Consider the following 14598-nt stretch of genomic DNA (forward strand, 5'->3'; position numbering starts at 1 on the left):
GGCATATCTTTGGGTTGTGGGGGCGAAACCCACGCAAACACGGGGAGAATGTTCAAACTCCACACGGACAGTGACCCAGAGCCGGGATTGAACCTGGGAACCCGGTGCCGTGAGGCAGCAATGCCAACCACTGCGCCACCCTGCTGCCCTTCCTTTGCACCTTCATGAGTGCCTCTAGCAGATTGATAAATGGAGTGGTGAACTGTACTCAAGTGGGATGTAGTGAAGGTTCAATACAAATTTAACAAATTTAATACAAATTTTAACATAATTTAGTTCTTCAATTTTATTCCTTTATTAATGGATCTCGGTGCACTTTTTAATCGCTTTATTAACATGGATCATGAGTTTGAATTATTTTTGTATCCATACCACTATGTCTTTTCTCCTGCAGCCATTTTGGAATTTATTTTCCAAGCTTCCTATCGATTCTGCTTCTTGTTTCCTAACTCCAAATCCTCCGATCTTAATCATGAGCATGATCAAAGGTCCTATGAAAATCAAAATATTGCATCCACTGTCTACCTCAAATCAATTTATAAAAGCCAACATGTCCAGATAGTTGCATGCTTCACATATTTTGAGAGGCACAGTGGTGAATTAATCTGCAATGGTATTCTCTCATCTATGAAAGTATTTAATTTTATTCACTTTTTTTTCTTTTAATAGGACCTCACAAATATAATGTGCCCTTCCTGGTGTTCTTCTGTCTCTTGGTGATACTATCCGCACCATCGATTTGTGTGGATGTTTGTGAAGCGAACAGGTTAATTAAGAAACTGAAGGCCAAACGTAAGTTTGAAGATGTGTTTATGTTACACATTCACAAAGCTCACCATCAGTGCTGAGGTGAGGGTTGGTGAGATTTGGATTGGTAATGGGGAGGGAACAGAAAGAAATGAAATGAAATGAAAATCGCTTATTGTCACAAGTAGGCTTCAAATGAAGTTACTGTGAAAAGGCCGTGATGTTCGATGTGATGGTTCAAATTTAGACATACTACATTTCTGGTAAATCTTGAGGGGAAATTCAGGAAGGTTTAATGCAAATTGGCAGTCTTCAGCTCTAGTACTTTGCACCCAGGAGACGCATGCTGTCCCTGAGTTTAGTTCAGCGGCCAATTTATTTGAAGAAAATCTTGATGGAGAACAAACGGCATTCCTGCAAAAGATGTGAAAGGTTAAACAGCAGGGAAACTATGGCATGTCCTCTCGCTTTTTCATTTATACATTATAGATTATTCATCAAGGCCCGCCTTGTCAACCTTGCTCCTCGCCTGCGGCGTGGTGATCCTCAGGTTAAATCAGCCAGCTCGCCCCATCAAAGGGGAAAAACAGCCCACGGTCAACTGGGACTATGGCAACTTTACCTTTACCTATTTTATAGAAGTGTCGTGAAACAGGTTCAGGGCCCTTCATTGTACAGCTACCAATGATTGCAGTCAGGTTTCTAGTGAAAGTGGAGTAGACAAATAGAGAAGTGACCGTGACACCACAGGTGGATTGGGTATAGGACAAGGTGCCCAGGAATTGATTTGTATCGCACCCATTTTGTGCCCAAGAAACAGGCGAAGCAAACCAATTTCTACCAGTGTTTCCAAATAACATGTGCTGAGTGTGACCTATGGCCCTAGAGTAAATGGATTTAACATTCCTGCTTCAAGCCATGAGTCAGACTGGACTTTGGTTCTCTCACTCGAGTATCAGACTGTTGTGGTCAAATTTCACTGCTGCGTGGACTGTAATGCGAGTCTGCGATATAATTTCTAAAGTTTAATTTCAAAAGTTTAATTTAAAGGAATAAATCATGGTAGGACAGCTCCAAGGCGTGGTCTGCTCCTCTTGCTCCATGTGGCAGGCTGGAGACAGTTCCAGTCCCCAGGGTCAGCATGTGTGCAGGAAGTGTCTCCAGTTACAGCTCCTGGAAGCTCGGGTTTGAGAGCTGGAGCGGCGGCTGGAGACACTGTGGAGCATCCGCGAGTCGGAGAGCATCGTGGATAGCACGTGTAGAGAGGTGGGCGCACCGCAGGCTCAGACTCCACAGGCAGGAAGGGAATGGGTGACCACCAGACAGAGCAAGAGAGCGAGGCAGGTAGTGCAGGAATCTCCTATGGCCATTCCCCTGCAGAACAGATATACTGCTTTGGATACTGTTGAGGGGAATGGCCTCTCAGGGGAAAACAGCAACAGCCAAACTCGTGGCACCATGGTTGGTTCTGCTGCAGAGGGGGAGGGTGATAAGTGTGACAGTGCAATAGTTATAGGGGATTCAATTGTATGGGGAATAGACAGGCATTTCTGTGGTCGCAAACAAGACTCCAGGATTATCATAGAATTTACAGTGCAGAAGGAGGCCATTCGGCCCATCGAGTCCGCACCAGCTCCTGGAAAGAGCACCCTACCCAAGGTCAACACCTCCACCCTATCCCCATAACCCAGTAACCCCACCCAACACTAAGGGCAATTTTGGACACAAAGGGCAATTTATCATGGCCAATCCACCTAACCTGCACATCTTTGGACTGTGGGAGGAAAACGGAGCACCCGGAGGAAACCCACGCACACACGGGGAGGATGTGCAGACTCCGCACAGACAGTGACCCAAGCCGGAATCGAACCTGGGACCCTGGAGCTGTGAAGCAATTGTGCTATCCACAATGCTACCATGCTGAAGTTTTAATTACCCGTGCCTTTAGATAGTTAAAGGGGACAATTTTCCCCAATTGATTGTGGCAATTAGATAGGATCTTGCTCGGTGCTGCCAATTTCATGGTTTGGAATAAGCGTCCTAATTAAAATGATCATATTGCTTAGATTGTTATATCCGCTGCAAATGCTGCCTATATTGTTGTCAACGAAAGTTGTCAAAATAAATTAATGGAATGATTAGTACATTTATTTGGAACAAAGAGAAACCTCGCTTTAAGTTTGCTAAGTTCCAGTTATCATTTCAGTCACGAAGGTGGCTCAGGGAAGACCTGCTCCCTGATTTTGGGAGTCTGAAGTGGACCCACTGCTCGATGCCAATGAGGAGAGGAGGTATACCCTCCTCCCCAGGGTGGGCCACAGACTCAAGCCCTCCCCCCCCCCCTCTTGAACAGTGCCTGGAGGAGGTGGCAGAGGCAACCAGTGCTGCCAGCCTCATCAGGAGGAGACAACACGTGATACTGAGGGACTAGTGTCACTGGTGAAGCCACGGCTCTGAGAGCGGTAGTGTGCGAGGGAGAGTTCCAAATGGTATGTTGCCTCCATGGTGCTAGGGTCAAGGATGTCTCGGAGCAGGTACAGAACATTCTAGAGGGGGAGGGTGAACAGCCAGTGGTCGTGGTACACATTGGTACAAACGACATGGTAAAAAACGGGATGAGGTCTCAAAAGCAGAATATAGGGAGCTAGGAAGGAAGTTAAGAAATCGGACCTCGAAGGTAGTGATCTACCAGTGCTATGTGCTAGTCAGAGTAGAAATGACAGGATATATAGGATGAATACATGGCTGAAGGGTTTCAGATTCCTGGGGCATTGGGACCGGTTCTGGGGGAGGTGGGACCTGTACAAACTGGACGGGTTACACCTGGGCAGGACTGGAACTGATGTCCTAGAGCAACTATTTGCTAGAGCGGTTGGGGAGTGTTTAAACTAATGTGGCAGAGGGATGGGAACCGATGCAGGAAGTCGGAAGGTAGTAAAACAGGGACAGAAACAAAAGGCAGTAAGGGGGAAAGTGTAAGACAGAGAAGCCAAAGTTAAAAATAAAAAAGGGCGACAGTACAAGGTACAGTGACTGAGGGGAGCTCAGTGAATAGGTCCAGTAATACTAAAAGGAATAAAACGGGAAGTAAAAAGGAATAAAACGTAAAAAAGAGGCTGGCTTAGAACATGGTTAAATCGCTGGCTTTGAAAGCAGACCAAGGCAGGCCAGCAGCACGGTTCAATTCCCGTACCAGCCTCCCCGAACAGGCGCCGGAATGTGGCGACGAGGGGCTTTTCACAGTAACTTAATTTGAAGCCTACTTGTGACAATAAGCGATTTTCATTTAATGGGTAGTTAGTTTAAAAGCACTTACCTTTGCAGGAGCAGCCCTTTGGATTTTGGCGGCAGCGGTGAGCAGGGGCCTTCTTGGAGGTGAGTAGTGAGTTTAAAAACCTTACCTTTACAGGAGCAGCCCTTTGGATTTCGGCGGCAGCGGTGCGCAGGGGCCTTCTGGGAGGTGAGTAGTTAGTTTAAAAGCACTTACCTTTGCAGGAGCAGCCCTTTGGATTTCGGCGGGAACCGGAAGTTCGACCTCTGGCAAGTGCCCCCCCCCAATAAATTCTGGTGGAGAGGAAACCCGAGACACTACACGTGTAGTGTCTCCCACCCGCCCTCCTCCTCTAACCTAATAATAAGACCCATTGGTGTAAGGTAAGTGCCATATTATATTATTATATTATTAGCATTGTGCAGGTCAAGGATTGGAGGTGGAGGAGCAGTCTCTGTCAGCGAGGGAACCTGAGAACATCTCAGAAGGTAAGCAAGTGATTTTTACTTTTATACCTGTTTTTCAAATTGTGTGTGTCGGGGGGAAACTGAAGTGACATCACAGAAAAGCTGTGACCTGAGTGGCTGGTTGGGATTCTAACCTAAATTTTTTTGAGTATTTGGGATCTAATTAAACATAATAACTTAATTATAATTTAGAGGATATCTAAGCCAGAGATCGGAGAATATTATAGTTAGCTATCGCATTTCTATTAGAAATCTAGTGCTAGGAAACAGATAGTTGACAGTAACTTTGAAATTTAAAAAAAGTATTAAAAAAAAAAAGACAAATTTTAATTTTAATTAATTGACGCAATGTCAGTTAGAGGGGTGCTGTGCTCTGACTGTGAGATGTGGCAGGTCCGGGAGGCTTCCAGTGTCCCGGATGGCTTCATCTGCAGAAAGTGCACCCAACTGCAGCTCCTCACAGACCGCATGGTTCGGTTGGAGCAGCAATTGGATGCACTTAGGAGCATGCAGGTGGCGGAAAGCGTCATAGATCGCAGTTATGTAAGTGTGGTCACACCCAAGGTGCAGGCAGAGAAATGGGTGACCACCAGAAAGGGCAGGCAGTCAGTGCAGGAATCCCCTGTGGTTGTCCCCCTCTCGAACAGATATACCCCTTTGGATACTGTCGGGGGGGATAGCCTATCAGGGGAAAACAGCAGCAGCCAGAGCAGTGGCACCACGGCTGGCTCTGATGTTCAGAAGGGAGGGTCAAAGCGCAGAAGAGTAATAGTTATAGGGGACTCTATAGTCAGGGGCACAGATAGGCGCTTCTGTGGACGTGAAAGAGACTCCAGGATGGTATGTTGCCTCCCTGGTGCCAGGGTCCAGGATGTCTCCGAACGGGTAGAGGGAATCCTGAAGGGGGAGGGCAAACAGGCAGAGGTCGTTGTACATATTGGTACTAACGACATAGGCAGGAAGGGGCATGAGGTCCTGCAGCAGGAGTTCAGGGAGCTAGGCAGAAAGTTAAAAGACAGGACCTCGAGGGTTGTAATCTCGGGATTACTCCCTGTGCCACGTGCCAGTGAGGCTAGAAATAGGAAGATAGAGCAGACAAACACGTGGCTAAACAGCTGGTGTAGGAGGGAGGGTTTCTGTTATCTGGACCACTGGGAGCTCTTCCGGGGCAGGTGTGACCTGTATAAGATGGACGGGTTGCATCTAAACCGGAGAGGCATAAATATCCTGGCTGCGAGGTTTGCTAGTGTCACACGGGAGGGTTTAAACTAGTATGGCAGGGGGGTGGGCACGGGAGCAATAGGTCAGAAGGTGAGAGCATTGAGGGAGAACTAGGGAATAGGGACAGTGTGGCTCTGAGGCAGCGCAGACGGGGAGAAGTTGCTGAACACAGCGGGTCTGGTGGCCTGAAGTGCATATGTTTTAATGCAAGGAGCATTACGGGTAAGGCAGATGAACTTAGAGCTTGGATTACTACTTGGAACTATGATGTTGTTGCCATTACAGAGACCTGGTTGAGGGAAGGGCAGGATTGGCAGCTAAACGTTCCAGGATTTAGATGTTTCAGGCGGGATAGAGGGGGATGTAAAAGGGGAGGCGGAGTTGCGCTACTTGTTCAGGAGAGTATCACAGCTATACAGCGAGAGGACACCTCAGAGGGCAGTGAGGCTATATGGGTAGAGATCAGGAATAAGAAGGGTGCAGTCACAATGTTGGGGGTATACTACAGGCCTCCCAACAGCCAGCGGGAGATAGAGGAGCAGATAGGTAGACAGATTTTGGAAAAGAGTAAAAACAACAGGGTTGTGGTGATGGGAGACTTCAACTTCCCCAATATTGACTGGGACTCACTTAGTGCCAGGGGCTTAGACGGGGCAGAGTTTGTAAGGAGCATCCAGGAGGGCTTCTTAAAACAATATGTAAACAGTCCAACTAGGGAAGGGGCGGTACTGGACCTGGTATTGGGGAATGAGCCCGGCCAGGTGGTAGATGTTTCAGTAGGGGAGCATTTCGGTAACAGTGACCACAATTCAGTAAGTTTTAAAGTACTGGTGGACAAGGATAAGAGTGGTCCGAGGATGAATGTGCTAAATTGGGGGAAGGCTAATTATAACAATATTAGGCGGGAACTGAAGAACATAGATTGGGGGCGGATGTTTGAGGGCAAATCAACATCTGACATGTGGGAGGCTTTCAAGTGTCAGTTGAAAGGAATACAGGACAGGCATGTTCCTGTGAGGAAGAAAGATAAATACGGCAATTTTCGGGAACCTTGGATGACGAGTGATATTGTAGGCCTCGTCAAAAAGAAAAAGGAGGCATTTGTCAGGGCTAAAAGGCTGGGAACAGACGAAGCCTGTGTGGCATATAAGGAAAGTAGGAAGGAACTTAAGCAAGGAGTCAGGAGGGCTAGAAGGGGTCATGAAAAGGCATTGGCAAATAGGGTTAAGGAAAATCCCAAGGCTTTTTACACTTACATAAAAAGTAAGAGGGTAGCCAGGGAAAGGGTTGGCCCACTGAAGGATAGGCAAGGGAATCTATGTGTGGAGCCAGAGGAAATGGGCGAGGTACTAAATGAATACTTTGCATCAGTATTCACCAAAGAGAAGGAATTGGTAGATGTTGAGTCTGGAGAAGGGGGTGTAGATAGCCTGGGTCACATTGTGATCCAAAAAGACGAGGTGTTGGGTGTCTTAAAAAATATTAAGGTAGATAAGTCCCCAGGGCCGGATGGGATCTACCCCAGAATACTGAAGGAGGCTGGAGAGGAAATTGCTGAGGCCTTGACAGAAATCTTTGGATCCTCGCTGTCTTCAGGGGATGTCCCGGAGGACTGGAGAATAGCCAATGTTGTTCCTCTGTTTAAGAAGGGTGGCAGGGATAATCCCGGGAACTACAGGCCGGTGAGCCTTACTTCAGTGGTAGGGAAATTACTGGAGAGAATTCTTCGAGACAGGATCTACTCCCATTTGGAAGCAAATGGACGTATTAGTGAGAGGCAGCACGGTTTTGTGAAGGGGAGGTCGTGTCTCACTAACTTGATAGAGTTTTTCGAGGAGGTCACTAAGATGATTGATGCAGGTAGGGCAGTAGATGTTGTCTATATGGACTTCAGTAAGGCCTTTGACAAGGTCCCTCATGGTAGACTGGTACAAAAGGTGAAGTCACACGGGATCAGGGGTGAACTGGCAAGGTGGATACAGAACTGGCTAGGCCATAGAAGGCAGAGGGTAGCAATGGAGGGATGCTTTTCTAATTGGAGGGCTGTGACCAGTGGTGTTCCACAGGGATCAGTGCTGGGACCTTTGCTCTTTGTAGTATATATAAATGATTTGGAGGAAAATGTAACTGGTCTGATTAGTAAGTTTGCAGACGACACAAAGGTTGGTGGAATTGCGGATAGCGATGAGGACTGTCTGAGGATACAGCAGGATTTAGATTGTCTGGAGACTTGGGCGGAGAGATGGCAGATGGAGTTTAACCTGGACAAATGTGAGGTAATGCATTTTGGAAGGGCTAATGCAGGTAGGGAATATACAGTGAATGGTAGAACCCTCAAGAGTATTGAAAGTCAAAGAGATCTAGGAGTACAGGTCCACAGATCACTGAAAGGGGCTACACAGGTGGAGAAGGTAGTCAAGAAGGCATACGGCATGCTTGCCTTCATTGGCCGGGGCATTGAGTATAAGAATTGGCAAGTCATGTTGCAGCTGTATAGAACCTTAGTTAGGCCACACTTGGAGTATAGTGTTCAATTCTGGTCGCCACACTACCAGAAGGATGTGGAGGCTTTAGAGAGGGTGCAGAAGAGATTTACCAGAATGTTGCCTGGTATGGAGGGCATAAGCTATGAGGAGCGATTGAATAAACTCGGTTTGTTCTCACTGGAACGAAGGAGGTTGAGGGGCGACCTGATAGAGGTATACAAAATTATGAGGGGCATAGACAGAGTGGATAGTCAGAGGCTTTTCCCCAGGGTAGAGGGGTCAATTACTAGGGGGCATAGGTTTAAGGTGAGAGGGGCAAAGTTTAGAGTAGATGTACGAGGCAAGTTTTTTACGCAGAGGGTAGTGGGTGCCTGGAACTCACTACCGGAGGAGGTAGTGGAGGCAGGGACGATAGGGACATTTAAGGGGCATCTTGACAAATATATGAATAGGATGGGAATAGAAGGATACGGACCCAGGAAGTGTAGAAGATTGTAGTTTAGTCGGGCAGTATGGTCGGCACGGGCTTGGAGGGCCGAAGGGCCTGTTCCTGTGCTGTACATTTCTTTGTTCTTTGTTCTTTGTTCAAATGGAAAGCGACGCGGCTGGTTTTTACATGAAGATATGAGTTCAACGACAAGGAAAATTAGGAGAAAAGTTAAGAGGAGAAACAACTTAGGAGAGGTTACTGATCAAGGTGTTAAGATTCAAAACAGAGGTATGAGAGCCAACATAAGTTTACTTTACCTGAATGCTCAGAGTTTTCAGAATAAGATAAATGAGTTGATGGCACAAATCATTGTGAATTTCTATGAATTAGTGGCCATTACTGAAACATGGTTAAAGAATGGTCACGACTGGGAGTTAAGTATCCAAGGATATCAAACTATACGGAAGGACAGAGTGGATGGGAAGGGAGGTGGTGTAGCTCTGTTATTTAAGGATGACATCCGGGCAATATTAAGGGATGGCATCGGTGCTATGGAGGATAAGGTTGAATCCATTTGGGTGGAAATCAGGAATAGTAAGGTGAAAAAGTGATAGGAGTAGTCTATAGACCATAAAATAGTAACATTATGGTGGGGCAGGCAATAAACAAAAGAAATAATGGATGCATGTAGAAATGGTACAGCAGTTATCATGGGGATGTAGGAGTACAGGTCCACAGGTCATTGAAAGGGGCAACACAGGTGGAGAAGGTAGTCAAGAAGGCATACGGCATGCTTGCCTTCATTGGCCGGGGCATTGAGTATAAGAATTGGCAAGTCATGTTGCAGCTGTATAGAACCTTAGTTAGGCCACACTTGGAGTATAGTGTTCAATTCTGGTCGCCACACTACCAGAAGGATGTGGAGGCTTTAGAGAGGGTGCAGAAGAGATTTACCAGAATGTTGCCTGGTATGGAGGGCATAAGCTATGAGGAGCGATTGAATAAACTCGGTTTGTTCTCACTGGAACGAAGGAGGTTGAGGGGCGACCTGATAGAGGTATACAAAATTATGAGGGGCATAGACAGAGTGGATAGTCAGAGGCTTTTTCCCAGGGTAGAGGGGTCAATTACTAGGGGGCATAGGTTTAAGGTGAGAGGGGCAAAGTTTAGAGTAGATGTACGAGGCAAGTTTTTTACGCAGAGGGTAGTGGGCGCCTGGAACTCACTACCGGAGGAGGTAGTGGATGCAGGGACGATAGGGACATTCAAGGGGCATCTTGACAAATATATGAATAGGATGGGAATAGAAGGATACGGACCCAGGAAGTGTAGAAGATTGTAGTTTAGTCGGGCAGTATGGTCGGCACGGGCTTGGAGGGCCGAAGGGCCTGTTACTGTGCTGTACATTTCTTTGTTCTTTGTCTTTGTACATGTCGATTGCTTTAACTAGGTCGGTCAAGGCAGCCTTGAGGAGGAGTTTACAGAATGCATCCACGATAGTTTCCTAGAACAGTATGTAATGGAACCTACGAGGGAACAAGCAGTCCTTGATCTGGTCCTGTGTAATGAGACAGGATTGATTACTGATCTCATAGTTAGGGATCCTCTGGGAAGGAGCGACCACAATATGGTGGAATTTAAAATACAGATGGAGGGTGAGAAGGTAAAATCAAACACTAGTGTTTTGTGCTTAAACAAAGGACATTACAATGGGATGAGAGAAGAACTAGCTGAGGTAGACTGGGAGCAAAGACTTTATGGTGAAACAGTTGAGGAACATTGGAGAACCTTCCAAGCGATTTTTTTACAGTGCTCAGCAAAGGTTTATACCAACAAAAAGGAAGGACGGTAGAAAGAAGGAAAATCGACCGTGGATATCTCAGGAAATAAGGGAGAGTATCAAATTGAAGGAAAAAGCATACAAAGTGGCAAAGATTAGTGGGACACTATAGGACTGGGAAATCTTTAGGGGGCAACAGAAAGCTACTAAAAACGCTATAAAGAAGAGTAAGATAGATTATGAAAGTAAACTTGCTCAGAATATAAAAACAGATAGTAAAAGTTTCTACAAATATATAAAACAAAAAAGAGTGGCTAAGGTAAATATTGGTCCTTTAGAGGATGAGAAGGGCGATTTAATAATGGGAGATGAGGAAATGGCTGAGGAACTGAACAGTTTTTTTGGGTCGGTCTTCATAGTGGAAGACACAGATAACATGCCAGTAACTGATGGAAATGAGGCTGTGACAGGTGAGGACCTTGAGATGATTGTTATCACTAAGGAGGTAGTGATGGGCAAGCTAATGGGGCTAAAGGTAGACAAGTCTCTTGGCCCTGATGGAATGCATCCCAGTGTTAAAAGAGATGGCTAGGGAAATTGCAAATGCACTAGTCTTAATTTACCAAAATTGACTGGACTCTGTGGTTGTCCTGGCGGATTGGAAATTAGCAAACGTGACACCACTGTTTAAAAAAGGAGGTAGGCATAAAGCGGGTAATTATAGGCCAGTTAGCTTAACTTCGGTAGTAGGGAAGATGCTGGAATCTATCATCAAAGAAGAAACAGCGAAGCATCTGGATAGAAATTGTCCCATTGGGCAGGCGCAGCATGGGTTCATAAAGGGCAGGTCGTGCCTAACTAATTTAGTGGAATTCTTTGAGGACATTACCAGTGCGGTAGATAACGGGGAGCCAATGGATGTGGTATATCTGGATTTCCAGAAAGCCTTTGACAAGGTGCCACACAAAAGATTGCTGCACAAGATAAAGATACATGGCATTCAGGGTAAAGTAGTAGCATGGATAAAGGATTGGTTAATTAATAGAAAGCAAAGAGTGGGGATTAATGGGTGTTTCTCTGGTTGGCAATCAGTCGTTAGTGGTGTCCCTCAGGGATCAGTGTTGGGACCACAACTGTTCACAATTTACATAGATGATTTGGAGTTGGGGACCAAGTGCAATGTGTCCAAGTTTGCAGACGACACTAAGATGAGTGGTAAAGCAAAAAGTGCAGAGGATACCGGAGGTCTGCAGAGGGATTTGGGTAGGCTAAGTGAATGGGCTAGGGTCTGGAAGATAGAATACAATGTTGACAAATTTGAGGTTATCCATTTTGGTAGGAATAATAGCAAATGGGATTATTATTTCAATGATAAAATATTAAAACATGCTGCTGTGCAGAGAGACCTGGGTGTGCTAATGCATGATTCGCAAAACGTTGGTTTACAGGTGCAGCAGGTGATTAAGAAGGCAAATGGAATTTTGTCCTTCATTGCTAGAGGGATGGAGTTTAAGACTAGGGAGGTTATGCTGCAATTGTATAAGGTGTTACTGAGGCCACACCTGGAGTATTGTGTTCAGTTTTGGTCTCCTTACCTGAGAAAGGACGTACTGGCACTGGAGGGTGTGCAGAGGAGATTCACTAGGTTAATCACAGAGCTGAAGGGGTTGGATTACGAGGAGAGATTGAGTAGACTGGGACTGTACTCGTTGGAATTTAGAAGGATGCGGGGGATCTTATAGAAACATATAAAATTATGAAAGGAATAGATAGGATAGATGCGGGCAGGTTGTTTCCACTGGTGGGTGAAAACAGAACTAGGGGGCGTAGCCTCAAAATAAGGGGAAGTAGATTTAGGACTGAGCTTAGGAGGAACTTCTTCACCTAAAGGGTTGGGAATCTATGGAATTCTTTGCCCAGTGAAGCAGTTGAGGCTCCTTCATTCAATGTTTTTAAGGTAAAGATAGATAGTTTTTTGAAGAATGAAGGGATTGAGGGTTATGGTGTTCGGGCCGGAAAGTGGAGCTGAGTCCACAAAAGATCAGCCATGATCTCATTGAATGGTGGAGCAGGCTCGAGGAGCCAGATGGCCTACTCCTGCTCCTAGTTCTTATGTTCTTATAATAATGTCTGTTCTCCACCACATCCCAGGAATGGAACTTGGGGGTCTGGAAGGGGTACAAAGGAGAATTAGCATTTCTATGCTGTCAGTTCTAAATGATGAGGCCATCACCAGTTGAGATACGATGGTCCAAATGCTAATTGTTGTAAAATAAATACTGATCGAGGGAACAGTCTGACAATGGATTAATGTCAGGGTCACAGCTGGCACCCACACACTTAGATTAGGACCACAAACTCGGTAGAGGAAGATAAAGAGATACGTTTCTGCTCCTGGGAGTATTGGACCACCCAGGCATAACAAATACAGAAAAATTGGGCAGAGAGGTGCAAACATCCATCAGCAAGACTATGATTTTCTATCTGATTTTAAATGGGTAGAATATCTGGCAGACTATTCAGGATGTAGACTTTTCCCGCCTATTTTCCTGCATTTACTGCACCCAGATAATCCAATAACCTCCTGGTATGCGAGGTGTTTGTAATGTGTTCACTCTGTAACTGTGTTTTATTTGTTGCCAGCTTGCTGTCTGAAGCTAATGGGTGCAGTAACTACATCCGGTTCAATCAGTGTGCTGTGTGCATCAATATTCCTGATTGTGAAATTAAAGGATCGAGCCGGTGAGTGTTCAATGGTAAAATTGTAGCCAGCAAATTAATTAGACCATTGAAATCCCTACAGTGCAGAAGGAAGGCCTTTGACCCATCGAGTCCGCACCAATCCTCGGAAAGACCACTCTACCGAGGCCAACTCCCCCGCCCCATTTCCCCCCGCGTTGATCATGGCCAATCCACATAGCACATCTTTGGACTGAAAGTAAGTTTTGAAAGTAACGTCTCATTCGTAACTGTCTGATTAGGAGAGCTAATTTCCATGCAAACTATCAAAGATTAATGTTTCCTGTAAAGAAGGGCCATTGTTTCTGTGCCACTCTGTTGAACGAATCTGAATCTAATCACTCTGCACTGCTGTCTCCTCACAGCCCTGTTGAGTTCTCCGTTTCCAATATTTGTCCAAATTTCCTTTATTAAATTGAATGGTTCCCATTTGAACCGCTCCCTGTGGTAAAGCATTTTATCCTGTGGAAAGAAATTTATCTTAAAATGCCTTTTTACTTGAATGACAATTTTAAAATGAATACCTCGAATTACTTTGAGAATACAGTGCACAAACAGACCATTGGGCTCCAAACAGTCCATTCCAATATCAATTCTCTTCTCACATTTCCCTTCATCCTTTCTTAGTTAACTGTTATGGACATAGACATAGAATTTACAGTGCAGAAGGAGGCCATTCGGCCCATTTAGTCTGCACCGACCCTTGGAAAGAACACCCCACACCTCCACTCGATCCCAGTAACCCCACCTAACCTATTTGGACACTAAGGGTAATTTAACACGGCCAATCCACCTAACCTGCACATGTTTGGACTGTGGGAGGAAACCGGAGCCCCCGGAGGAAACCCACGCAGACACGGGGAGAACGTGCAGACTCCGCACAGACAGTGACCCAAGCCGGGAATCGAACCTGGGACCCTGGAGCTGTGAAGCAACTGTGCTAACCACTGTGCCACCGTGCTGCCCATAATATGTTATGATCTTTCATGACTGGATTCTCCAGTTCCTCAGCCTCGGCAGCGTGCCGTTCGCTGGTGGGAGGACTCTCTATTCCCGCTGCTTGTCAATCGGATTTCCCATTGAAGCCACCCCATGCCGCCGGGAAGCCTGCGGGCCGGGATGCTGGCGGCAACAGAGCATCCCAACGGCCAGAGAATTCCGGCTGATATGTTTAACTTAACATTCCCCTCGATGGACTAATATTATTCGCATCGATGCTGACATGTCCTTGCACGGGGTATCATGTTTTGCATTCTCTCCACAGTATGGCTAGAGGTTTTTTTAATGAATTCCCTATTTGATTTCATGGTGACTATTTTATATAGCTGGCCTCTAGTTTGCTCTTCCCAACAGTTGGAGACACTTGTCCATGAAAACCTGTTCTAATTTTAAAGACCTTTTCAGTCGCTCCCTCAGCCATTTCACGAATAGAGAGACGAGAGTTACTCACTTCCCCA

The 14598-nt window shown here is 45.9% G+C and overlaps 1 protein-coding gene across 3 annotated transcripts in view; it reads left to right on the top strand.

Moving 5' to 3' along the window:
* Nucleotides 1-14598, top strand: part of LOC140390332 (uncharacterized) — a 108070-nt gene that overhangs the window by 75786 nt on the left and 17686 nt on the right. For all 3 annotated transcript variants that reach the window (XM_072475402.1, XM_072475403.1, XM_072475404.1), the window contains 2 exons: nucleotides 670-792; nucleotides 13046-13144. In XM_072475402.1, coding sequence (XP_072331503.1) covers nucleotides 670-792; nucleotides 13046-13144 — 222 coding nt within the window. The remainder of the gene's footprint in view (nucleotides 1-669; nucleotides 793-13045; nucleotides 13145-14598) is intronic.

This window comes from Scyliorhinus torazame, chromosome 14 (assembly GCF_047496885.1).
Source record: "Scyliorhinus torazame isolate Kashiwa2021f chromosome 14, sScyTor2.1, whole genome shotgun sequence".
Lineage (NCBI taxonomy): Eukaryota > Metazoa > Chordata > Chondrichthyes > Carcharhiniformes > Scyliorhinidae > Scyliorhinus > Scyliorhinus torazame.